Source organism: Eretmochelys imbricata, chromosome 25 (assembly GCF_965152235.1).
Source record: "Eretmochelys imbricata isolate rEreImb1 chromosome 25, rEreImb1.hap1, whole genome shotgun sequence".
Lineage (NCBI taxonomy): Eukaryota > Metazoa > Chordata > Testudines > Cheloniidae > Eretmochelys > Eretmochelys imbricata.
Genome location: NC_135596.1, coordinates 16,089,978 through 16,117,249, shown reverse-complemented (window position 1 = coordinate 16,117,249; position 27,272 = coordinate 16,089,978). Strand labels below are relative to the sequence as shown.

Here is a 27,272-nt window from a genome sequence, read left to right as displayed (position 1 = left end):
GGGGCAGCGGCGGAGCCGAGATGGAGTCTCTGCGGCGGCCGGTGGTGGTGACGGGTAAGCGGGGGTAGGCGGAGTGCCCCTCCAGCCCGCCTCTCGCGGGGAGCCTGGGGGCGGCTTGGGGGGGAGAGCCGGTGGGGCTTTGCGGGGGGGGGAGAGCCGGTGGGGCTGAGGGGGGGGTGGCTTTGCGGGGGGGGGAGAGCCGGTGGGGCTGAGGGGGGGGTGGCTTTGCGGGGGGGGGGAGAGCCGGTGGGGCTGAGGGGGGGGTGGCTTTGCGGGGGGGGGGAGAGCCGGTGGGGCTGAGGGGGGGGTGGCTTTGCGGGGGGGGGGAGAGCCGGTGGGGCTGAGGGGGGGGTGGCTTTGCGGGGGGGGGGGAGAGCCGGTGGGGCTGAGGGGGGGGTGGCTTTGCGGGGGGGGGGGAGAGCCGGTGGGGCTGAGGGGGGGGTGGCTTTGCGGGGGGGGGGGAGAGCCGGTGGGGCTGAGGGGGGGGTGGCTTTGCGGGGGGGGGGGAGAGCCGGTGGGGCTGAGGGGGGGGTGGCTTTGCGGGGGGGGGGGAGAGCCGGTGGGGCTGAGGGGGGGGTGGTTTGCGGGGGGGGGGGGAGAGCCGGTGGGGCTGAGGGGGGGGTGGCTTTGCGGGGGGGGGGGAGAGCCGGTGGGGCTGAGGGGGGGGTGGCTTTGCGGGGGGGGGGGGAGAGCCGGTGGGGCTGAGGGGGGGGTGGCTTTGCGGGGGGGGGGGAGAGCCGGTGGGGCTGAGGGGGGGGTGGCTTTGCGGGGGGGGGGGAGAGCCGGTGGGGCTGAGGGGGGGGTGGCTTTGCGGGGGGGGGGGAGAGCCGGTGGGGCTGAGGGGGGGGTGGCTTTGCGGGGGGGGGGGAGAGCCGGTGGGGCTGAGGGGGGGGTGGCTTTGCGGGGGGGGGGGAGAGCCGGTGGGGCTGAGGGGGGGGTGGCTTTGCGGGGGGGGGGGAGAGCCGGTGGGGCTGAGGGGGGGGTGGCTTTGCGGGGGGGGGGGGAGAGCCGGTGGGGCTGAGGGGGGGGTGGCTTTGCGGGGGGGGGGAGAGCCGGTGGGGCTGAGGGGGGGGTGGCTTTGCGGGGGGGGGGGAGAGCCGGTGGGGCTGAGGGGGGGGTGGCTTTGCGGGGGGGGGGGAGAGCCGGTGGGGCTGAGGGGGGGGTGGCTTTGCGGGGGGGGGGGGGAGAGCCGGTGGGGCTGAGGGGGGGGTGGCTTTGCGGGGGGGGGGGGGAGAGCCGGTGGGGCTGAGGGGGGGGTGGCTTTGCGGGGGGGGGGGGAGAGCCGGTGGGGCTGAGGGGGGGGTGGCTTTGCGGGGGGGGGGGGGAGAGCCGGTGGGGCTGAGGGGGGGGTGGCTTTGCGGGGGGGGGGGGAGAGCCGGTGGGGCTGAGGGGGGGGGTGGCTTTGCGGGGGGGGGGGAGAGCCGGTGGGGCTGAGGGGGGGGTGGCTTTGCGGGGGGGGGGAGAGCCGGTGGGGCTGAGGGGGGGGTGGCTTTGCGGGGGGGGGGGGGAGAGCCGGTGGGGCTGAGGGGGGGGTGGCTTTGCGGGGGGGGGGGAGAGCCGGTGGGGCTGAGGGGGGGGTGGCTTTGCGGGGGGGGGGGGGGAGAGCCGGTGGGGCTGAAGGGGGGGTGGCTTTGGGGTGGGGGGGAGAGCCTCACTTTTCCAGCCTGGGCTCCCTGCTCAGGGTCTTGCTGCAGATTTGGGGCATGGGGAGAACAATCTTGTGAATTAAAAGTAAACTCACCCAAAGCAACGCGGGGAGCACTGGAAAGCTGGCGGGCATTATACCCGGGCATGCCCCGTCCCCTGGGGAAACGAAGCCAAAAGTGTTACCAAAATAACTGCGCCTGGGAGAGTGAAGTGGGGAAGCAAGCGAAGGAATGAAAGGCCCTTACATAGCAGGCTAGCGCTTGTCAGAATCTTTTCCTAAGGATACAAAGGGGAGAGCAGTTTGATTTGTGGGGAAGGCAGCTCTGTGACAAATGGGGAACTCAATTAAACTATTCAGTGCTCCCTGTGTAGCTGAAGTTGAGGTTGTTTGTCTTATTGGGAAGGCAGAGGAGTGGTAAGGGGTTTTGTTGCTGCAGCAGAGTGATTTGAATTGGAGGCCAGGGTTTCTACGGTACTGAGACCTAGGAAGGTGGCAGTTCTGGCTTTGTTAACCCAGTCAGTGTATGCAGCGAAGTGTCCGCCTCCACCACTTCTCAATTCCTTGATCAAAGGCCTAAAAAGAAAAGTTGTGTTGGTGAAGTTTCCATGTCTCGCAGCACTTTCTGCTTTGGTACTGCACGTTTATGGAGTCCAATTCTGACAGAAGTTAACTTGCCTTAGACCCATGTTTGCCACTGGGATAATCCGTCTACAGCTGTCATGTTCCCTTTTTAAGCTCTCTTTTTAAAAGTCTGGGAAATGATATTGCTTCCACCTCCTTCTGTTGGCGATACGCACTCAGTAGGGGTGTGTGCGCGTGTGTGTGTTGTTTTTTAGAACTGTTTAAAGAGAGAATCCTATAAAGATCTCTGCAGCTGGCTTTAGTGCTAATTAGCCTTGGAAGAGGCCCCTTCAGTGTGGTGGTCGAAGTCTTGGGCATGCTCATTTGAGTTTCTTCTATAAAGGACATAGGGCAAGAGAACGATCCCCCGTACACCTTTTCTATTGGGTCAGAAGAGCAAAAGGCCAGTGTGGCATGTGTGGGCAACTGATGCAGAATCAGAGCATTAAGCCACACTGAGCATCTTTAGAATTGCCACTGAACAGGGAATTTGGTTTGTAGCTAGACTTGTTACAGAACTCCAGAAATGCAACAGTCTGGATTACGAAATGTTTCTGGTCATCTTTGGATTGTAGTTTCTTTTACTGTCATTGAGTTGACTAATGAAATGATTTGTCAGCATTTTGCTGCTTTTCACTATTTGCCAGTATGCTACCACCTCTGATGACCATTATCTTATGGAGGTTAGGCCTGCACAGATAGGACCCCTGCAGGTCATTCTTGTGGAAAGCTTAACAAGATTTTTTTTTTTTTTTTAGGAACTGAATTTTGAGTGTGACACTGGTTAGATTATACATAGGTGTTTTTGTTTTTTTGTGGGATTTTTAAGTAGAATTCCTGTTTGACTGCACAGAGAGCTAATCACTAGTATATCTGTATACAGTATAACCTGAAATGTCACTCACTATTCACAGCAAACTGAATATTATCATAATAATGACAGCATTCTTTATACCCCTAAGGCATTTCCTTTAGCTGAACAAGACTTCTTGTGTGTTTTCACAAGCACTCTAGGCTCACAAATCAATTCTGAAAGTTAATTTAAACTATAGTGGCATAACTTTGCACGTCGCTGAATTGCCTTACTTTTGTGGTGGTACAATAGTGAGGAAATGCTTGCTCAGTAAAAACTACTGTATTGTGGGTTACTAGTTAACCATAAGTTATTCATTAGAAAATTTAGGCTCCGTGCAAGCGTTTTGTATAGAACTGTCATAACCTTTGGTGCTTATTTGTGTAGGGATCATCAGCAGTATTCTGTTTAACTTCCTGTTAAAATATAACCGTAATGATGGAAATCTTAATTAAGACTTGCTTAATAGAGAGGAGATGCAAATTAGTAGGTATGTTAATTTGCTTGTATATTTGTAGAGGGATTTGTTGTGGACTCTGACAGTTGTGGGACGGGATGATTTCAACTGGGAAGGAAGAACAGAAAATTTGTAACTGTTTGGGGTTTTTTGTTTTTTCCCCAGACTATGTCAGAATTGGGAGGGAATTTTTTATTTAGACAACCTATTGAATTGAAATCATCTTCAATATTTTGTCTATTTTCATTCAAAAGACATAAAAGGATGTTATATAATATAAGTCAGATACTTTTGGAAGGTGGAAAGGATTTGAGTACTTGAATGTAAATGAGCAAGAATTTGGTATTCAAAGAAATCATTGTGGTATCCATAAGTAGTTTCCCTTGCGCACATTTAAAACAGAAAAGCGCAAATCAGTTTGCACCTCTGTGTCCAGTCAAGCCTGCAATAATGATTTCATCACTAAATCTTTATTTCTGTTTCAGGGTTTGGCCCATTTGGAGAACATGCTGTTAACGCCAGCTGGATTGCAGTTCAGGTAACAACACATATTAAAACACAGTTGGCATGTTCCAAGAAAAAGCTGTGCTGATGTGTCCCATTTTTAAAAAAAGTTAGAATTTGTGAATCTATTGTAGAGCCTTGCAGAAATTGTTCCTGAAATTTACCAGTTGAGGCCCAGACACTCCAATGATCAATCAAATTATATATTTTGTTCACTCATCAAAAAATGTGTTCTGGACAAGTCAGATTTTGTAAGGCTGAGTTAATATAGTTAATCAAAACAAAGAATTCACAGGATAACTCTGAACATTGTAGAAGTTTTCCTGTTATCCTCCCCCCACAGAGGGAAGAGAGCTAGATTTTATAATTCCTCAGAAATAACCTGAAATCTTCCTTAGTGGTTGCAGTGTGCAAAGGAGGGAGCACAGGTTTTGGTTTAAGAAATGCATGAGTTCTGATCCCAGTTCTGCCATGAATAATGTCCTTGGGTAAGTCACCTAAGCTCAGTGTTTTCCCCATTGTGAAATGAGGATAACATGTAACATCCCTGTGGATACAGGTACAGAATGAGAATGGTTTTTAAAGCACTGCTATTTATTGATGAGGCACAAACTGTTCTCAGATCAAGTCATTACGTAGGAAACTTATGCCATTCATGGTCTGCATATCTTCATAAGCATCTGTTCTTACATTATCTCACTGTGTAAGCTTACAATGCTGATTTATTCACACTAGATGTCATCAAGAAATCAAACTCTCGCCAACAGTGAATTAAAATATTCTGCATGTTTTGCAGTATCCTGTAACAGCATTAATTTGTGACAGTACTACTGCATTATCCAAATTCTTTGTTATTGGAGACAGTTGACGAGTCAAGTGAAAGTTAAGGATACATTTCAGTACTTTTGCCCAAGGAATTAGACGTGTTTTTTCTCACCAAGTTCCCATCCGCCTCAATGTTCTGGGACTAATGTATTTTTCAGAATGCTTTTAAATTAAATCACAAACTATAATCAATTATAGCCAACTAATGGAGGGCTGGCCAGATGTCTAATGCACTGCACTGTTATAAGGAGATCAAACCTTTGATTCCTTGAACTGTTGGGGCTGGATGTACTCCTGAGGGAGGAAAAGGAGTACTTGTGGCACCTTAGAGACTAACCAGTTTATTTGAGCATAAGCTTTCGTGAGCTACAGCTCACTTCATCGGATGCGTTCAGTGGAAAATACAGTGCGGAGATTTATATACATAGAGAACATGAAACAATGGGTGTTACCATACACACTGTAACCAGAGTGATCACTTAAGGTGAGCTATTACCAGCAAGGGGTGGGGGGTAGGGGGAAGAACCTTTTGTAGTGATGATCAAGGTGGGCCATTTCCAGCAGTTGACAAGAACGTTTGAGGGTTCACTCAACTTCAGGTTGTAGAAAAGACAGGCTGTGTATAGAAAACTGCAGTTACTATAATCTGATGTTCTATAGTAGGGCTGACTGGTCCTTGTTTGTTTATGGTTGGCATAAGGACAGTTATCCCTAATAAAGGTAGCTGTAATGGGGGGCAGAGGCTAAATAATGGGGATCTGGGACAAGAAAAAACAGAATTGGTGGCCACTGTTCTGTGGCTTGTAGTAAAAGTAAATACATAATCTGGCTTAAGGGAAGAGACAATCACCTCCACTCCCTCAGTTTAAGGCACTGGTGATTGTGATCCGTTCCATCGTTGGTAGAGTAATCATGTACATTTTATTAGAGAAGCTCTTTTTAATGTAGGTTAAATTTGTTCTGGATATGTAAAACTATCCTTTGAGTTTTACAGATACGTTGCTGGGTTATAGCTGTACATGTGCTGGCTGTACTGTAAGCCTGTTCTTTGACAGGATTTTTTAATTACTTGTGGTAGATTGTGACTAAAATCCTAAAAATTAAACTTTCAACCAATGTGTAGGGGATTTGCATTTCCCAACTCTACTCCAGTCCTGAGGGGCCCAGACAAAAAAGGAACAGCATGTCTTTGAACACGTGCAAGTTGGGCATTGTGCGAGTTTCAGACAGGGGACTTCATGGAGCTGAGTGGACACAAAGACATGTGTCTGAGTTTCTGAATCCCAGACAGTGTGATCTGCATTTTAATAGAAGAAAAATCAATTAAACAATCTTTGTAAATCCTTCCTAGCTTTAGGGCTAAGCTAGTTCTGGTTTATTAGATCTTATATTATCCTGCGGATAAAATTCTGTTTTTCTTCTTTCCAATCCTTTTTTGGTTTTGTATGTTGAAGACAAATATGATTTTTTTTTTCTCAGACTGCAGTGACTTTCTAATATGGTCACTTGGTCTTGAAAGCTAAATTATTGCTAACATTTGGTAAAATATCGATATCTTGAAACTAGTCACTGCAGCATTTTAATAGTGCTAAGACTTTAATTGTTTTGTGCTTTTGTATGCACGGGGAGAGGCTGATCCTATAAATAAGATTATAGGACAGAAATTAGACACTAGACCGTGTGTGTGTATATATATACATACACATAATGCATATATAAAATATGCCTTTTAAGAGTAGTAACTTAGGCTCTGATATATATATATTTTTCAAAATGCTTATTTTTGTTTAATGTCTTGAGACTTCATTAAAAACCTGCTGTCCATGTATATAGAACACTCTGTATGTACTAAATTGTTTGAAATTTTTATTTTTGGATGTTTTTATTTTCTCACTTTGGGTGAGAGGTGAAGACAAGGTTTCATTAAGGCGAGCTTTAAAAAAACTGTCATTGACATCGCTTTCCTATTTACTTAAACATAATGGCTTTCCCCCTGGTATAAAATACCCTGTTTTCTGTACAAAGATGTGCAGATCAGCCTAGACACAGGTGTGCCCTATGGACTGTGAAGCTAATTGGCTCCTGGGTCCATCCCATTGAAGTGTTTCTGACTGAGCTGGAGGATGAGAAGAAGGGTCAGAGTGCATTTTGACATTACTAGGGACAATTGCTGTCAGCGTGTCTAGACAGACCTGATAAGGATATTAAAGGCTCACAAAGAGGTCCATTGTTGAGGGGTCAGGGAATGGGTCAAACATGTTTTTTTTTTCTATATTTGTCAGGTATACAAGGCTGTAGATAATAAGTTGTCTGGGGGCCAAAGGACATTTTTATTATTGAATAGAAGTGCGTGTGTGCTATTTGGTAAAATGTTAGTTGTGAATTTGTAAAACTACATTTAATATAAATGTGGATAGAGAGCAGAGAAGTTGGCCTTTAAATGCTTCCAGCTGCAAGTTACAGCCTGGAGCATTCAGTCTAACATGTAGGGTTGAGCGAGGTGCAGTATGGCACATCTCATAACTGTAGAGACTCAGTATTTAGTATCTTTCCATACTCTTAGGAGTAGTGATAGAGAATTGTTAGGTGTTAGATAAAAGACGGACTTATTTCAGTATTACTTTAATATTGTGTAGTTACTTATTTCATTGATGCACCAAGTAAAATACCTACAATTTTGAAAGCAGACTAGGGTAAAGAAGATATGATGAAACATTACTTAGCATCTGTCTCTAGTAGTGAATGTCTGCATGCTTCAGATGCTAATCAATACAGCAAACCTTTAATATCAGACTTGCCCTCAAAGCTACAGCAAGTGATTTATCACTGTTCTTGCATAGACTTTCATGGACCAGCAGGTCTGACTCTTATCTTTTCTGGGTCTATTAGTAATCTTGTTTTGGGGAAGGGGGGGGGGGTGGGCAACAGCTGTGTCCCTCTGTCCATCCATACATGCGTAAATTTTCTCCATGTGTCTAGAACTCCAATAAAGGACGTAACAGCACTGTTAACTAGAGGATGACATGAAATGTTGACAGTCAGGTTACAATATAGAGGAAATACTGCTGTATTGTAAAGCAGTCTCTCTAAACTTCACAGTTAATGTTTACGTTAGCTTCCTATTACTGGCCAGATGTTTCAAATGCTTCTCCACCCAGGTTTTCGCAAAGAAACCAATCTTCCTGAAATTTTACATGCTTCATCTCATCCCTCATTAGAATTTTTCTGGCGTGCTTGGTAACTATCAGAAAAGGAGTTGTAAAGTTAAGGAGCTTTGAAAATTTTCCTAAGGTTTTATGGCTCACATCTCCAAAATGGCTTGGCCTGAAAAGTCCAAGTAGAGCTTGGAGCTTCATAAGAGCTGTCAGAGTAGTACTTTGCTGCTGGGGGCCCTATATGCAAAGATGCTCACTCAAAAACCCTTCTTAAAGAGTTTGGCTAAGACCCAAACAATATTGCTGTCTTCATTTAAAAGAATCCAGAGGTTTTAACGTTGGGTTGGTTTTTTTTTAAAGGGTAGAAATAAACAATTAAGGTATCCAGCCTGCTTCTTGCTGACACATAATCCTTCATTCGCTTTACCTGGTCCAGTTTACACAGGTTTCTCAAACACAGCTTTGCCCTCTACAACTTGCAAAAATATTTTCAAAGATTAAGGGTGAATTACCAAGCATTGTTGAAAATAGGATTTCATAATCTCAGTAATTTATCTTGACCTTTGTGTATATTTTTGCAAATTTTAGGAGCAAAGCTCTTTGAGTGGATTGTGTAAATTAATGGTTTGTTTCTAGAGATATTAATGTTTGGGTTTTTTACGAGGTATAGAACTTTTTGAAAGTAATATTGGTTGGAGTGTTAAAGATTCCATTGAAACATATGTTTAGCCCTAATGCTCTTTGTCTGAAAATAATTCCTTGAATAGACACTATTCAGTCTGTGGATGAGCTTAAATTTTTTTTTAAATAGCAGGAAGCTAGGGGGATTCTTCAAAGGCCATGATTTTAAAAGCAATTAACAATTTTTAGCTGCCCACAAGAGGCACCATCTAAATGAGCCTCATTTCCAGAATACTCTGACCACTCACCCTCTTGCCCATTTAAGGAATTTCAAGTCAGGCACACAAAATCGATATTCACTTGTGAAAGTCTGGGCCAGCAGTCGTCTTCAAAGCATGTTTTAGACGTAGCCCAAAATGTAACAGAAGTATGAGTGCTTAAACAGTTATTTTTAAAAGTGCACACTTCATAAAATTGAAAAGTTTGCAACTATAATTGGGGAGCAAAAGAGATTTTTTTTTAAAAAAAGTACCCCACAGAATAATGCCTGGAACCTCCACAAGGGTCTGCTCTCGTTGCTCTGATTGCAATATCAGGAACTAAAACTTCAAAAGAGAAAAAGGATTTGGAGAGTGAAACTGCTAAAGACGTTCTTTTATAGTAATCCTTAAATGTGTAACCCATCTGAGAGCAGGTTGGTGTTGTAAGAACAGCAGCATGGACTCCTGAAAACGATTAAAATAATAGCTCTTGGACTGTGAGTTGAAAGTTGTTAAGGGGCTTATTCCTTCACCTACTTACTTCCCTGGTCCTTCTTGCATGAACAGAGAGCAACAATACCCAAAGTCCAAAGGTGCAAACAATTCAATGTTTATTGGGGTGAACTTCCAGCAAGCATGATTCCAGTTTCCTTCCTTAGTATCCTCCTTCTCAGCTCTGACATCACAGAGCCTTACACCTGTGTCCCTGCCCTTAGCAAAACATTATTCCAATTTCCTTACCCCTGTTCCCATCTACCCCACCCACACACTCACCCCCTCACTTCCTGATTGACTGCAGACTATATAGTAAAACTTAAGTTTGGCTTAGCTATACCTTACCAATCATTTTCCTGAAATTTAACTAACCAATCCTAACATATTGTAACATGATTATGTAACCAATTATATCCCACCACCTTAATTAGTTTACACCCAGCAAAATTAATTATACAGCAGACAGGAACAATCACAGAACCAGACAGATTATACAGACAAACAATAGCAAAGTGGGAACTATAATGATGAAACAATACAGAAGTGAGGATTACACATCCCAGTATTGATAAGTGAGTTCTTACCAGACAGGATGCTATCAAACTAAGTTTCCTTTTACATCTTCTAGGCACTTCCCTTTCTCTGGAGGTGATAGGCACTATCAGGACAGGATTGTATTCCTAACAGCCCAATAGCACCTGATTTCAATGTGACTAGTTTGGAATGTGAGGACGTGACCGGTCGCTTCCCAGTTTATGGCTGCCTGTGTTGCTTAGCCAAAGGCCTTAATCTAAGAACAGGACCTCAGACTGTCACAGTAAGAGAAGGACCTTACACTGGCAGACAGTGATTTTGATTCTTTCTTTTATTCCTCTATCTAGCCAAGTGATAAGAATACAACTAAATTCTTAAAGTACAGGCCTTTACCGACAGGCCTGAATATCTATATCCTAACAAAAGTCATTTTCTTGACACGCACATGTAACTCCTACTCGAGCACTAATTGGAGTTAGCAGTGTATGATCTTGGCAAGAGTAGAATTGTACTCTTTAACTGATACACATCTGCAGAAAAGCACAGGAATAGATGTTTTAACTGTGTATCAACTTGTGAAAATCTAAAGACCTAAAAGTCAGTGATCTTTCCAAGCAAAATACAGGATCAGTAATAAAAACAGATGTGATACAAAGTATCTCACTACTTGTAATCGTGTGTTCCAAAAGAAAAATACACTGGTCACCTCATTCTTGTGGGGGTGGAGGGGGAAGAAGGACCTAAGGGTGAAGTTCTGGGATGCTGATGACTTTTCTGTCACTCCTTTTGTTTAAAGAGCAATGGGTAACATTTTCAAAAGTGCCTAAGCCTTTGCCATTAGGAGAAAGATGTGTAGTCTTAACTCTAGTTAACTAGATAAAGTCCCAGTACTGACAAGGCAGTTTGTAGTTACCCTTCAACTCACATGGGAACTCACGCAAACTGCGAAGTATCTTGTCTGCACTAGGATTGTTCCGGGAGGTAGCTAACTTGAGTTATGCGCACTGACTTTTTTCCAAATGAAGATGCTGCCTATGTCCTACTGAAAGTCAGTCAGATTCTGAAGACTCTTAGCAGCTTCTGAAAATGCTCCCCAGTGTAATCTGTGGTAAGGCTCCTAAACTAAACATATAGTATAGGTTTGGAGCTCAGCTTTTGAGCTTGCTTACGTAAATCTCTTCCTTTTTTCAGAGGCTTCAAATCTTGTGCGTGTCCCTCCCTACAGTTCTCAGGATGTTTGGGGTTTGAGGGCTCTGGAATTGATGGTTTCACTTCTGATGAGCCAGTTCCATTCTGGGCTAAACTGTTAAAGTCCGACCTACCATATGAGCAAGCACCTGACTGAAATCTTGATGATAAGACTGGAATGCATCCAAACAGAGGTGACAGCAGAAGAGCAAGAGAGAAGAGAGGCCAAACTAGTGTGTTTGGCAATCAACCATAGAGTAAACTAGATGAATGGAGATACTGCGTACCATAGCTGAGCTATGAACAGTTTCCACTATAAAGGACTAGATAAAAGTAATCAACTAGGAGAGCTGGAAAACAGGCAAGACCTTATGCTGGATTTGGAGAGAATTTTCAGTACAAGCTGTATTTAAACAATACTATTCTCTGTTCTTTCTTTGATTGAAGGATTCATCCTCCCCCTTCCCTAATTAACCTCAAAGAGGCCTCTGGACAAGGGTCTAGCTGGTACTTGCAGAGTTTCCCGCAAAAGTTTAAAAGAAACTGGCCCGAGCACGCTTTTATTGTCTATCCTTATGAATCCCCTTGAAAAACCTCTCCTAACTTCAACGTAGTGTCTTAAACTACAATAATATAGGCTGCACATTATGCTACCAAATAAATGCAACTTCTGGGGTGCACGGTGACACCTTGCACTACCTGCATACTCCACCCTTTACTGAAATTTTGGGTGAGTTGGAAACCAATATAGATTTAAGATATGAGGATTCCTTCCAAACCCCCTCATCATTATGTGAAGCAAAAAAAAAAAAGAATAGTGCAAGTGGTAATGCTCAATGGAATTGACACCGGTAGAACAGCTTCAGAATAATGTACGGACTCCATGCTGGTGCTGCAACTTCTGCCTTCCTGGCCCCTTGCTTTGGGTGCCACTGACCACTCTGGAAATGGGACAAGAGCTTCCAAAGGAACTTCACAGCTGCCAAGATCAAGAGAACAGATCATTGAGCTCTGGAGTTCTGTTTGGTTTTATTAAGGCAATTGAAAAGTGTAGTAAACACCTGCTCTTTGAGGGAACACTCCCTTGAGAAGAGACAGGTTCAATATCCTATGCGCCATTGAGGTACTGGAGAAAAGACACTAAGGCAAACTGGGACCCCTTTACCCGCACTGGCTACATACACGTTTGAAAGAAGAAACAAGTAGAGAGATGACCTGCTGGCCTAGTGTCAAAGAAAAACCTGTTTGTCCCTCATAAACTGGAGAGGCTGCTCAAGACCTGTTCAGCCAGGTAATACTAAGACTCTGTAATGCTGCTGGGCTCAGCAAGGCCAGTGGTGACCTGTAGAGTAAGTGCAAATCACAAGGTAAAGAGAAGCTCGGGGGCAACTTGAACTTGCACACTCAGCTTCTCCGAGGTTTTCAGCTAATGGTTAGAAAACAAGTAACTTGCTAGCTGGGGCTAGTTGCCTTCTCCTAGATATGCACAATCATCTCTTGTGTACCTGACAGGCCTACTCTGAGGAACACTAAATTATCCATTTCTATCCCTGGCCCAAATTTCTAATGTTCTGGACATTTTGCATAGAGCTACTTCTGTGTATCACTTTGGAAGTAACTAAGACCAGACTAGAGCCCCGATTCTCTGCTCGTTGTATTGAGATGGTTTTAGTATCGACAGAGCTCCTAATGTATGTCTTCAGTCAGCATGGATCCCTCACTTAACCAATTGTATACACAGGAAGAAGCAAGCAATGACATGCAAGATATGCAGTAGATCCTCACAGCCCTTTGGAGTATTGTTTGGCACGAAGCCAGTGATCTTCAACTCCGTGAATGTCTGTATGTGATAAAACTGTATTCTTTATTTGTATTACCATAGCACCTTGGAGCCCTAGTCATGGACCAGGATCCTGTTGTGCTAGGCGCTGTACACACACAGAACCCACAGGAGTTTACAATCCAACTATAAGACAAGAGACGACAGATGGATACAGACACGCTGGGAGTACAAATAAAGAATGATTGTGAGTGTTGATTATGAGCAGTTGTTACACTTCACCCTGTAGCTGTCCTGGCTGTCTGGGTTTCCAACTTTCATAATACCCAGAGGTAAATGATTAAGGCTGTATTTCTAAACCTTAATGTTTAAAATAACCAAAGTCAGTCCCTTTCTTCCTTTAGTAGTTCCCTAAGCATGTGGAGGATGCAGTTACCCTGTGCACTTGCATACAAGTTTTAATACTGGTATCTTAATAATGCATAAATAAAGAATTCAATGAAGTGGTGCAACTTTAAAGAATCAGTTATTACTAGGATGTTGCAAAAAGTAGCCATAAATTATAGTGCAGTATTACTCTCTCCCAAACTACTAAAGCCTCCATGTACTAAGCTGCTCTTGTAGGGCCTCGTTGAGTTGCTCCCACAGGTTTAGTGTCTTTATACTTCAAACCAAGTAATGTGGTACTCAACTTTTTTTTCCTCTTCTCCCTACCTCTGGGCAATTGGGAAGGTTAGTGTGTCTCTGGGGTCTGAATTTCGTTATAGTCTGCTGTCTGGCTTCTGTTTGTCTGATTAAGGTTGTCATAGGACAAAGTTTTGACTACAGCAGAAAGTCTAGTCCTGCATTTGAATAAATAGATTAAATTCAACTGAATTTTTAAGAATTCAGTTGCAGCTAGTGTCTTACTTTTTTTAATATTTGAGACCCTTCCTCTCATCTGCAAGTTGAAATAAATATTCTAAAATAAAGTAAGCCGTCTGTTTTGCTGCACAGAGGGTATAAATTCTGTAAAAAATTTTATGATTGCATACATGTTTGTATTCTGGGCTATTAATCTTGACTAAAATTATAATCCAGATACTCTAAAGTCAGAAGATGGGACTCTAGCCAGCTGTCCAATTCGGCGGCAATGCTGATTCTATATGGGTTTGTGGAAATATAATTTCATTGATTTATAGTAAATCTACAAATCCTACAGAAGTATAGAAACCACCCTTCTGCTCTCTCCTAAAACTAACCCCATAGCCAGCCGATGGAACTCCTTTTTTTAAAATGCATTTCAGTACATTGTCTCCTTTTTTTTGACTTGCTCACTTTGCATGTGGAAAAAACAATTCATTTTTGTAGTGCCCAGATCAGCAAATAAAAGTGGTTGCTTTGTGCTAAACTCCAATACCCCTCCCATACACAACCCCAAACACACAACTTTGATATGACGAGAAGTGAACACCTCAAGGGTAGTCAGTGAAGTCACATTCTACCTTTGCATTTCAAAAACTGTTAAATCACCACCATGGGTTAGAATGCTTTTGAACATGTTAACTTATGAGTAAAGGGATATTCACTGTAGCTCTTGGGGAACTCCAAGCTCTACCATCCACTCAGATTCCAATTTAAAATATGTATGTCCCACAACACAAACAATACTATGTAGCTGTCTTAGCAAACCTGCATAAAATTCAGTGCAACGAGCCAAAAGCTGTGCAAATAGTGATGTTTATTCTTTTATAAACATGTCAAAAGGGATACATTTACAATGCAGTAAATGATAAAATAAATGGACTTAACACTCATTTATCCTAATATCTTATTAATTTATCAAACCAAAATATATTGAAACAGCAGGGCCCTCTGAAACGATACCTGTTAAAGCAAAGGGGTTATTAAAGTGTTAGTGCAATCAGGATATTGGTTTTTATGGGTTCTCTATTGTCCCAAACCATGTTTGGACAAGCATGACAACATATTTTCAAGCCACTCGTTATCCCGATGATGATCAGAGGAGGAGGATGGCTTTGTCTTTAAAATTCTGCTAGGTGTCTAGTGAATTGGATTCTACTCCTGGCTCTGCCGCTAGCATGCTGATTGAATTGCTCAAGGTTGCGTATTGCTGCATGAATTTCCCAGTCTCTAAAATGGGGACCTTACTGTCCTTCCATGTGTCATAGGTGTGTTTGAGACTGAATTAGCTGTTGGTAAAGCCTGGGATCCTTGAGTGAAGGATGCTGTAGAAGTACAAGCAAAGCATTACTTAAAGTGGTCCCATGGCCTGGATCTGGAGACACATAGAGGAGTCAGATATACCAAGAGGTTGGGCATCCACCATGTCTGTTTGCCTTGGAGTAACACTAATTGTTGTCATACCCACTGGTTGAATGGGGGGGACTATATGTAGCCCTTCATGCTTACGGGAGGGGAATGGTGAAAATGTAATGCACATAAAGACTTGCAGTATGTGTACTGATTGGTTAGGCACCTGTGGGATGTGTGTTTTACAGCTCTCCTTAGTGGAATGGGGGAAAGATACTTGAAATCCTAAAGTAAACAATTGTTTCCTTCAAGTGTTTGAATGTAACAGTGTGGCTCAAGCACTTCCATGTGTCTTTATGCTCCAAGTTTTTATTTTTAAATGCTCCTAAAGGTTATATTTCTCTGTTATTGCATGGGGATTTATGCTGTCTGTGTAGTAGGATTAAAGTGACCAGATTCCCACTTGTACTGTTTAATCATCTGGGAAACTTGTTCCTCTCGCGTTTAGCCACAGCGCTCTAAGTTTTCTGTGTCTTGCTGTGATGGCTCTGGTACTGCTTCCCAGTGCAGCAGGATGTATCTCCTAGCTAGCTTTCATCTCGCTACCTGAACGTTCTCTGCTTTAACGGAGCATCATGTTCGCTAGTACTAAGCATGCCACAGAACTGCCACTTTCACTCTCATGTAGGAACAAATTCGATGCTGGATGTTTGTTCAACTGAAATTCAGTTAGTGTCCAAATATTTAAAACAGTCAGAGAGGACTCTTAGCCAATATTTTTAGAGGAGTGACTGCAATATTTGAATCAGAAATTAAAAGTCGCTGTTGCAAAACTAAGTACAAATATGCTGGATGGTACAGTATAGGTGAAGACATCAAATAAACTCCTTTTCCATGTTAAAGTTTAAGGCTGTATTTTTAATCCTGCCAAAGTGAAAGTAAAACCCATAAATATATCGAGTGATCTGTGTTGACGCTGCTTCAGTTTTCCATATGAGGAGTTTTGTAATTCCCTATAAAGATTAACAAAAAAGCAATCTGACTGGTGCTACTTTTCACTAGAGAGGAGTTGCTGACCTTCTCACATGCAGGCAAGGATGAAAACTTGCATATTTGTTCTTCCTATCTAGGGTGACTAGAAAGACTTATTCTGTGAATAGCATGATCTGTGGTGCTTTCTGTGTATAATGCAAACCACTTGAAAGAAGCAAGATATCCTTACATATTCCTGAAAATAATATAGCTAAGAAAAATGGCACAGACATGAAGTTACTTTTTGATGTGAGGCACTGTCTGCAACCTGTCCGGGTTTAACTAAGGAATTTAACTTTCTGCATAGGTCAGAATCTGTATGATAAAAGGTCCTATCTGTGGATTTCTAATATTGTTGATGGAAAGATAATTTCTCACTGTCCCTTCAGCCCAGTTATGATTGCTTTCCCCCTGCCCAGCTAACTGCTATGGAGAGAGCCTCTCCTTAGGGCAGGTGCAGAGCTTGCTAATGGAATGCTGTGTCACTTCTACCAATGGCCAACAGAGGAGGAATAGAAAGGTCATTTCTTTTGTCTCACTTTAACTTGGGCACTGGAAACCTCATGGTGGTTCTCCTCCCATCTGTCCAGAGGCAAGGAAGCCAGACTGAGCTCTTTCCTGCAGGATAGCATAAAGCACACTTGAAGGCTGGCCCAGCAATAGACTTTCCAGCATAAATGTCTGATATTTTGATATTTACTTTTTTTTCCTGTTCTTAGGAGCTGGAGAAGCTTGGCTTGGGAGATGGTGTGGATCTGTATGTATATGAAATCCCAGTTGAATACCAAACAGTACAAAGACTAATTCCTGCATTGTGGAAAAAACACAGTCCACAAGTGAGTAAAATCCAAAGCAAGATGGAATAGATGATCATAAACTGACGGATCCTTACAACCATGAGCTGATGTTCCTAATGCAAAATCAAACTTCTGATGTATCTTGATTTAAAATTTTGATTTGACAGATTTTTCCTTTTGACAGAAACTTGTGAATTTGGACAATTATACAGCTTAAAATAGAGCCCTGGTTAGTAGTGTCAGTTCCCGAATCCCTGCACAAGTGATGTCTACATGGCCTCCTTGAGGGCAGCCCGCCTTGGGTTCAAGCCTCTAGCTGCCACTGTTCTCAGGGCAGAATCATGCAATCTGCTCCTGGGCTGCAGATCCTTACAATTCATTAATCACCTCCACAGATCTGACTTCAGCTCATCACTTGTAGTTCCAGTCTCTCAAGGGCAATGACAAAGCTATCCAGTGATTAGCCAGCTTTCATAAAGCCAAGTACTGTGTGTTCAGAATGAAATCATTTTAGAGAAAACGCATCTGAGAAACAAACCTGTTATGTGCATGCCCGCCCTACCAGGTGATCACCCATCTTTCACATGGAAGGGCTGGTAGATTAAAAAATACTTGAGGTCCTCCTGCAGGACCTGATTCTGTTAGACCTATCTTCATGCCCGTCAGTTACAAGTAGTGTCTGTGGTCCTCTGCCCAGGCCAGAGCTGACATCTTGCACAGCTCCAAGTTCTTTCTCTGTTAGGTCCTTGAACCAACTCAAAGCAGTTGGAGTGCTATTTCCCAGGGGATGAACTGCCACAAGCATTATCACCGGCTCTGTTTCAGCATTGGGAATTTTCACTAATTACACCCCAGTACTTTGGTTGCTTCAGGAAACCTATATCTTACCCGTTTAGCCAGGAATGCCATCACTAGGCAGCCCATAAAGATACATAGAACACTTATAAAGTCAATACAGCGACCTTTGGATAGTCCATGGTTTCCAAAGCACCGCTTTTGTTTGAAGAATTCTACACCTCAAAATGGGGAGCACTGCCCAGCAGTAGTGGTTGCTGGACAGGCGTTGAAAAGGGCTGGCTAGGGCTAGGCACCTTAGGACTAATCTATGCCACCTTGCCTCTTCCAGTAGCAAGCTTCTCCTGAGCAGATTCTGCCATTCATGCCAACCTTCCTTTTGCCTGGTGTGAAATAAAACTCTCACTAGGAGTTAGACAGACAGAAGTAGAATCCGTTTCACATTGGACCCAAGACTTCATTGGCTTGTGAACTACGGTAGAACCTCAGAGTTACGAACACCTCGGGAATGGAGGTTGTCATAACTCTGTTCACAACATTATGGTTCTTTCAAAAGTTTACATCTGAACGTTGACTGAATACCACTTTGAAACTTTACTGTGCAGAAGAAGAATGCTGCTTTTAACCATCTTAATTTAAATGAAGCAAGCACAGAAACAGTTTCCTTACTTTGTCAAATCTTTTTTTTAAACGTTCCCGTTTTTTTAGTAGTTTACATTTAACACAGTACTGTATTTGGTGGTTTTTTGGGGGGTGGGAGGGAGGCGGTATCTGCTGCTGCTTGATTACATACTTCTGGTTTCAAACAAAATGCGTGGTTGACTGGTCAGTTTGGAACTCTGGTGTTTGCAACTCTGAGGTTCTACTGGAACGCTCTAGGTTTTAATGTGGCCCCATCAGCATAGCATTAGAATGCCCCAGGGGTTACTGTCTTCCCCCTCTCCTCTTCCCTTCCACCACCAATTTTAGCTAACTAATTTGTTTTGGTTTTTTTTTCTTTGCAGTTGGTGGTTCATGTGGGTGTATCAGGTATGGCTACAACCGTAACACTGGAAAAATGTGGGCATAACGTAGGATACAAAGGCTTGGACAACTGCCGTTTCTGCCCAGGCTCTCAGTGTTGTGTAGAAGGTGGCCCAGAATACATCGATTCAATTATTGACATGGATGCAGTTTGCAAGAGAGTCTCAACGTTGGGACTTGATGTCACGGTTACTATATCCAAGGATGCTGGCAGGTACAGGATCATAATGATCAGTAGTGAAACCGATTCATGCTGCGGTGTATTTTCCATTTGTGCTAAACTAATGGGGATGACAGTTTCTGAGCCTCTCACTTTTAATGGGGTCAGCCCTTCCATCCCTTCACCCAGGGAGTGGGGGTGGGGAAAGGAATCCTAATTTGTCTTTTAAAATTAATTTAATTTAATCTGGGACTATGAAGAGAAAATGTCATACTCCTAAGCCTGTGGTTAGTGCATAGTGTCACTAGAAGACAGAGGTAAGGTTGTTCAGATGCCCTAACTGTATTTCCATATCTGAATGTGTCTGCATTTAAAGTTTTAACCTTAACTGTGAATTTCCTAGGTTTATAATTGAAACATCATTGTAATGTAATTTAGGGTAAAATACTGATATGCACTCTCAACCTTAACTCCATTTTAACAGTTTTGTGTGAAGCATCGGAACTGGACTTGTTTTCTATTGTGGTGTTAATGGAAAAAGAAACTAAGAAGAATGTTTATCTGGAGATCTTGCAACAGTTGTTATCCCTAGGTTTAAACCAGAATATTATCCACCGTTCACAGAACAAACACAGCCCCGGGGCCTGGAACTGAGATACATTAAAATGTTGTAGTAGCCAGACATGTTGGATGCAACTGAAGGCTCTTATCACAGCTGGGTTTTTTGTCTGTGGGATGTTTTGGGGGCACTTACCTTGTGTTTCCTGGAAGTCCAGTTAGATAATTATCAGTGTTCTTATTGGGGGAGTAGAGTTTCTGAAACTGGGTTAAACCAAAAATGCAATCTGGCTGCAGCAGAAACAGCTATCGTGTGGTTTTGCTTTACTGTTAAACATTGTCATGACTTTTTCCCAGAATAGCAAAAATAACTCCTTCATTTTAACAAAATGTATTCAGAGAACTGCTGAAATATTTGTTTGAAATGACTTTCTGAAATATCTGCATTTTGATATTCTCCACTTCAGCTTTCCTTACAGAAAGCAAAGCTATAAACTCTTCAATGTTTGCATGTTTTTCCCCTCCTTGTTTAAAAGTGTTCCAAAGGAAGGGATGTTCTGGAGTGTAGGGCTCTAGCCTGGAATTTGTGGGACATGAGTTCAGTACCCTCTTCTGCCACAGGCTTCCCATATGAGCTTAGGCAAGTCCCTTAGTCTGTCTGTACCACAGATCCCCGTCCCCCAAATGGGGAACAACAGCCCTGCTGCCCAGGGGTGTCGAGAAGATAAATGTTAGACTGAAGCACTTGCGGGCACTTCTGTCTTCCTTAATTAGAAACATGCTAATTTTGCTCATGTCCATCAGTTGTTTAAAATAGAACACTGAGGCCATATAAATGCTTAGGAACAGATTGTCTGCAGTGCAGAGGAATGCTTTAATCCTTTCTATGAAATTATTACTTAATTCTAAAGTGTTACACTGAAGTTAGCAATCAACTGTGCCTCTTGAGCCAGCCTTATTTCCATGCATGTGTCTTTCTCAGTTGGCACCATTCTAACCCACTGTGCACAGCTGTAAGTAACTACACAAGGTGTAGGACAGCAGAGAATTGGGTCTTTGGTCCTTGTGACATCCCGCTATCTTAATAAAGGCCATCTCCTCAATGCTCTTCAGGTAAAGCAACTACAAAAGTGATGTCTTGTTGTCTGGGGAGAAGTTATTTGGTATTTTTAGAACAGCTGGCATGGAAATGACATGAAAGGCTCTGAAACCTGTTTGGCTGCTGCCGAGACAATAACTGAAGCCAATACAGGGTTAATGTAACCATTCTTCTCCTGTAGCCGCTTTCCATTGCTAATCACCAGAAGCCATTTGTGCTGGGCTTCCCACGCTCCATTTTATTCGTATCCATTTGCTCACAGTACTTGTTGCTTATCACTAAACAAACTTTTTTTAATTACAGATATCTCTGTGATTTCACTTACTATACGTCCTTATACCAGAGCCATGGCAGGTCTGCATTTGTTCACGTGCCTCCACTGGGAAAACCATATACTGCAGAACAGCTGGGTCGGGCACTACAGGCTATCATAGAAGAAATGCTCGATGTTTTGGAGCATTCTGAAGGCAAAATCAATTGTCGCCATGAACACTGAAGCTGGGCAAAAGTCCTACTACTGTTGCACTTCCACAATATTCCCCACTACTAAGTACTGGGGAAGCAGCCTGTCTGAAATGTACAGAAAAAGAATCAGAGACTTCAGAATGAAAGTTAATTCCACTTCCAGCAATTCTGTGACATTCTTTTCTTCCTGTGTGAATTTCATCTTAAGCAAGAAAGGATTTCAAGTCTTTCTTTTAAACCACCTGTAACTACTTATTTCCTGAAGTGGCTGAAAAATGTGTGCTGTGTTTTATACAGAGGATATCTGTAAATCAAGTGACAGCTATTGAGCAGTCTAATACAGTGCAGATGACAAGGTTTACACCTGGAATCAGAGTTCATGTGCAGGGAATTGATGATACCACCTTCTGATTAGAAGTCCTTAATTTAAAAGATTTACTGATTTTAAAAAAAAAAGGTTTTAATGTAAAATTATAGCTATAAGCAGTTGGCATAGAAGATTGGGCTTATATTTTAAACAGTTCTTGTTCGGGATGGGGAGTCATTTATAATTGTTTTAGAGGGACACTGAATCTTTTTGCCAGTCCTAAAATACCAGTGCATTAGTGTGGACGTCTGTTAAGACTTTAATAGTGCTGCAAACAGAAGGGGTACATGGTTTTGATTTGATGGGAAGCACTTGAGGTACAAAGAGGGGATGGCTTTTTGTATGTGGGAGACACCCAACCCACACCAAATAGTTCCGAAAAACTATTTTTATTGTGCTCTTAATACCACCTTCCTTGCTCAGACTAACCATATACCTCCTTTACGAAACACATCGTTTCATACGTGTATAAAATAAAACGTATAGCGGTTGGAAAAGCTTTGCTAGTGACCACTGTTTCCACAGGGGTCTCTTTTCCCAGAACCTCAATGCTAGAACTTACCCTGCCCCCATACCTTAAAACCAACTCTGTACTTTTTTTTTTATTTTATTGTAAATGTCTGTTCTGTTTATGGATTGGAAGAAGAACATCTAGTGGCTTGTGCTCCAGCTGTCCCTTGAAGACCCTGCTGGTGTGCTCTAAAAGGTTCCTAGTGCGATAGACATAAATATGCTAAAATGTGAATGAAAGGCAACCCCACCCCACAGCTAGCAGGCACTCAGCCCCACCCAATGCCACCCTTACTGCAGACCCAGAGTTGCAATTATCTTGTTTACTCCTGCACTGAGCTCTGTGTTTGTGCTTCTCCTGGGGCACCGGGAAGGAATGACCAGAAGGTACCACGGCTTCCATTATTATCTCTATTGCCTTTGGGGCCCCCATGGGGCTCCACTGGGCTAGGTGCTGTACACGTACACATACACATAAAATCATAGAATATCAGGGTTGGAAGGGACCTCAGGAGGTCATCTAGTCCAACCCCCTGCTCAAAGCAGGACCAATCCCCAATTAAATCATCCCAGCCAGGGCTTTGTCAAGCCTGACCTTAAAAACTTCTAAGGAAGGAGATTCTACCACCTCCCTAGGTAATGCATTCCAGTGTTTCACCACCCTCTTAGTGAAAAAGTTTTTCCTAATATCCAACCTAAACCTCCCCCGCTGCAACTTGAGACCATTACTCCTTGTCCTGTCCTCTTCTACCACTGAGAATAGTCTAGAACCATCCTCTCTGAAACCACCTCTCAGGTAGTTGAAAGCAGCTATCAAATCCCCCCTCATTCTTCTCTTCTGCAGACTAAACAATCCCAGTTCCCTCAGCCTCTCCTCATAAGTCATGTGTTCCAGACCCCATAGTGGTTCCTGCTGCAAAGAGACTCTCCTGCAGCTCTGGTTTCAAGTCCCATGGCTCAGTTCCCAGTGAAAGTAACATAATTCCTTTAGTGGCCTACAGCCAGGAGAAAACGAGTCTTTCTTCACTGCCTTACCTTTCTGGCCATTATCTACACCAGTGCAAACCAATTGTGATCTATCTACACTAGGAAAATCAGGACCCAGGGTTCTCTGCTGGGGTCACTCACCCCAGTGGTAGCAAACATGCACTTTTCTGACTGGTCTGTTCTAGTCTCAAAACCAATTGTAGGGGGCATGACGCATCGGGGCAGATAATGTCCCCATTCTAGCTGCAGCATCCTCTTGGGGAGCGAAACTTTCCGCACAAGCTGTGTTGTGGGCCTGGCCCCATTCTATCAGTTTTTAAGAAAGCCCTTCTCATCATGTATAAACTGAGACTTGTATTTTAGAATTTCATTCCATAGGGGCATTTCTGGGTGGTCTCCATGTGCCCTCTCTTTGGTGAGATGATTTCATTTGTGCCATTGAGGCTAGGTCTGAAGTGTCGCTTGCCTTGCAAAATTTCCAAAGGCAGCACTTGGCAAGATGGGTCTTCTGTTCTAGCCAAGATTCGAAAAGGTCTTTGAACTGCTATATGTGACCTTGACTCTAAATTGTGATGTAAGTAAAAGGTACGTAATGCCACAACAAAAGTAACGGTTAAATTGGTACTAGCTAGCATGTCTTTTTAGGGAACCATTTAAATAAGACTAATACTAGTCTAATACTTTTACTAAAATAGATATTAAACTATGTTTTGAAACCTGTTAGAAATATCTGTTAATGTTTTAAGTTCTCTAATTATGAACGGTTCTACTACAGAATCTCAAAATGAGAGCTGCCACTTTACTGTGACTTCCAACCAGGAAGTATAGTGACAAAGAAAATACCACTTAGCATCTGAATGCATGCCAGAGGTTGGAGAGTCTGCAGTTGCATTAAGACCACTCTTTTGCTTGGGAAGCTAGTGCATGGAGATCTTCAGATGCACTTTTGAGTTACTTAAGATTGGTTTTCTGGGGAAATAGCTTCATGTGTTCTTCACAGCTTTTCTAATAGAACTTGCTTTAAAAGTCAATGTATAGTCTCTCATGTGCATTAGATGCAGAGTAGCACTTTGTCAGGCTTTCAGCAGTCAGATCACAATTTCCGGTTTAGTAATTTATTATATTTAATATTTTGTTTAAATATTGGTGATTTTACTCATTTTTGTGAATAGTGGAGGTAATCTTGCAGTTTTCTCTTTTATTGGTAAGCAGTTCTGATCACCAAAATGCATCTTAACTGTTGAACCTCTTCAAAAGAGAGAATTCATATATTCCATTAAATAAAGCAGCTGACTTTATACATAATTTCTGAAACCATTTAATTTCCACTTAAAGATTCCTGGGCTATGAACAAAATTGAAGCAGAATTCCACAGCTGAATGAGAGAGAAGGACCGTAGAGTTAAAACTCCATGGGTTGGTCTCCTAAAGGGCTGCAGATCAACAAACCCATGTTCCTTGTAGTGCATGTCCCCAGAAAGTCACAGACAAGGCTGCCCCTAAACAGAAACTTTTATTGGTTCATCTTGGCAGGTATCTGCTTGTGTGGGCCACCTGTCTGCTGAACGTTCCTCCTAATTCAGTAAGGGAAGTTGAGCAGCTCCGATCCTCTGGATCGTTGACCAGTTTTGTCTCATTTTGGTCAACATTTCCAGTTCTAAATAGGACACTGTCAACGTCTTCCTGTTGAACATTCAGTTGTAACTTTGAGTGCAGATAGTCCTTATGGAGTTTGCAGATGGTCAGCCTCAGAGCCCCCTACTAGTGTTGATACTGCACCATGCTCGGTGGAATCCACTCGAGTATAGGAATGGATTATATTGTATAAAACTGTGGAAGGAGGAGCGTCCAGTTCTGTGAACAGAGAAAGTAGGAGGGACGTGTCTTCTAGAGGATAAAACTGCATTCAGGATTAGCTTGCTCAGTCAGTGGAGTCTCCCCAGCCAGGCACCCTTTCAGAAATGCGTTTTGGGTCCCTTCCCGCAATCCTTCTTTGAGGGAAAAACTTCACTGATTTCTGAGAGTGGGAGCGTGGGATGGGAGCTCTGCATGTCCGTGTCAAAGTTCTTATTTCTACTAATAAGCTTCGCTTTGTTGTGAGCAGTGTTTTTAATTGTTTGCATTTCCTCACAGTCTGCTTTTATAAAGCTTCATGGGATCAGTTTTATTTGCTAGAAAATATAATTTATTTTATCTTTTGTTTTGAGAATAAGTAGTTGATCACCTCTTTAAAGAGTTGGTTTCTCACTTTATTAGCCAAGTTTTGTATAGTGATTTTTTTTAATTGACATTAAACTCATTTTGTTTAAATCTGACCTAAATTAAATACTTTTGTGGGTGTTTTGCTGAATTTTTTTTAACCCCATTAACTTGTGTTCCCTAATATAGACCTATTTTGTTTGGAATTACACCATACAAATGGTCAAAAACTTTAGTTACTGTCTTGTGTAATATTTGCTGCCTGCTTCATCCTCAATTCATTAATAAATAGAACTTTGCCTGGGAGATCCATTGCCAGCTACAGAATTTTTCAAACTAGGAAGTCAATGTGGAAACACAAAAAACGAGGGTTAGTTAAAATTGATACCTATAACTAGTACACCTTATAAAATATGTGAAATTCTAGTAAGTCATTGCAGCACTGTCTGTATTAACACTTTGCTGAGAAACTGAGTGAGAGCTCAGTGGATTTTGTTTTAATGAGAGCAGGTTTTTTGTGTGTCTTTATGCACTTACTCACAGCTTGTGGGAGGAAATGAGTAAGGAGTTGGTGACACTTATGGATGAGACTTAGTTGCTTCAGTTAATAAAAACTATGGAGGATTTTTGAGAAACTCCAGATGCGCTCAAACTCATTCAGGGATTGGTGACCATAGTGGCAGGAGAAATTAAGCTTGAATAAAAACGCTGTAATGTCCATTATCTCTCAGGGAAGAGAAGTACTGACTGACTTTGAACTTGAAGGCTTCTCTGAAAATAAGGACTCGGAGCCATTGTGGGTGTACTAGTGAAGACCAATGCCCAAGGCTCAGCAGCCATTTGTGTTTGAGTGCATTTGGAAAAAGAGTGATATATGGAAAAAAAAGAAAATATCCATGTCTCACATTTATGTGGAGTATTGTCCAGCATTGGCTGCCTCCTCTGGAAAGATTGAAAAAGGTAATGAAGATGGTCTAGAGGTATTGAGAAGGGTTGTGATGTGAGACTGCAAAGACTGGAATTATTTAGCCTGGAAAGAACAATTTTACAAGGAGGGGACTTCGTTGAGGGGGTTCAAAATTATAAGACTTGGTGAAATTAAAGAGAGTACATTTAGAATGAAAAAAATTAATACCACTTTATGCAGCTCAGTGTTTGCAATTCATTGCTGCTGGTAGGGCTGGCTCTGTGGCCAGTTTCACTGGTACCATGTAAACTCAGAATAATAAAAATTTAAACTGACTGCTTGCTGGCGTCGAAGGGATTTGTCGCCATGCAGCGTGGCATGACAGTGTGGAGGGTTGTCGCTCTTCCTCTAAAAGCACTGGGTATTGGCTGCTGCCAGGGTCTGATATATGACAACGTCTCTGTATCGCCTTAGGATTTGTACTGTAAGTGCTTGGCTTATAATAAGTCAAGTAGGGAACTATAAATTGTCCCAAATGTAGCATTTAGACTTCAGTGATGTGTAATTTTTTTTTGTCTGCCTAATCTTCCACATGGTGTTAACCTCTCTGTGCCTCACTCAACTGGCAAACAGTACCCTGGACGTGGTCGCATAGCGAATCCATGGTATAGCTGGGATAAGAACCCAGGAGCTTCCAGGCCTGGGCTCTAGCTGATACTACAGCCTCCTGGTATCTTTTTTTTTTAAAATGATAGAACACCAATAATCCTCAGTGTCTGAACATGTAATTCAGTGAAACATTACATGCAAGCATAGCTAGATATGAACTGTATAAAGAAAGCGCTGTGCAAAGACCTGGCTGGACCCCAAGTGGGGAAAAGTTAGGTGGGAAAGAGCGATTAATCTGGCAGGTGACAGCCTTGTGTAAAAGAGGAACTATCCCACAAAATAAACTCCCGACCTGAGTGTATTCTGTCACCACCAGGCCAATGGTGACCTGTGAATCAGTTTTAAATTGTAGCGTAAGTGTGTTTAATCTTTCTAACCATGCATTTTTGTGATACAGTATTGGGCTCCCTTAAGAGTTAATTGCAGTGTTTGAAAACCAACTGTCCAGGCGCAACGTAATGGAGAGTAACAGACACGTTGGTGTTATATTCACATATGGAGTTCAGTTTTT

At 42.8% G+C, this 27,272-nt stretch overlaps 1 protein-coding gene across 3 annotated transcripts; it reads left to right on the top strand.

The window, feature by feature from the left end:
- PGPEP1 (pyroglutamyl-peptidase I) lies at window positions 1-26,427 on the top strand. 3 transcript variants are annotated; one of them, XM_077842059.1, is made up of 7 exons: window positions 16-54; window positions 4,065-4,117; window positions 11,165-12,452; window positions 13,044-13,188; window positions 16,946-17,062; window positions 18,823-19,055; window positions 20,962-26,427. In XM_077842059.1, the coding sequence occupies exons 4-7, from the start codon at window positions 13,183-13,185 to the stop codon at window positions 21,152-21,154; spliced, it is 549 nt and encodes a 182-aa protein (XP_077698185.1). In that variant the 5' UTR covers window positions 16-54; window positions 4,065-4,117; window positions 11,165-12,452; window positions 13,044-13,182; the 3' UTR covers window positions 21,155-26,427. The 3 variants fall into 3 exon arrangements, with proteins under 3 accessions (XP_077698184.1, XP_077698185.1, XP_077698186.1); XM_077842058.1 differs by lacking the exons at window positions 11,165-12,452; window positions 13,044-13,188 and having other exon boundaries at window positions 1-54; XM_077842060.1 differs by lacking the exons at window positions 16-54; window positions 11,165-12,452 and having other exon boundaries at window positions 4,064-4,117.
- Window positions 26,428-27,272: the final 845 nt, after the last annotated feature.

Excerpts from the sequence above, each read along its gene's own strand:
- PGPEP1 (XM_077842058.1), top strand. The coding sequence starts at position 21 with ATGGAGTCTCTGCGGCGGCCGGTGGTGGTGACGG. Across the intron at positions 55-4,064 it reads GCGGCCGGTGGTGGTGACGG|GGTTTGGCCCATTTGGAGAA; the intron begins GTAAGCGGGGGT and ends TTTCTGTTTCAG. Across the intron at positions 4,118-16,945 it reads CCAGCTGGATTGCAGTTCAG|GAGCTGGAGAAGCTTGGCTT; the intron begins GTAACAACACAT and ends TCCTGTTCTTAG.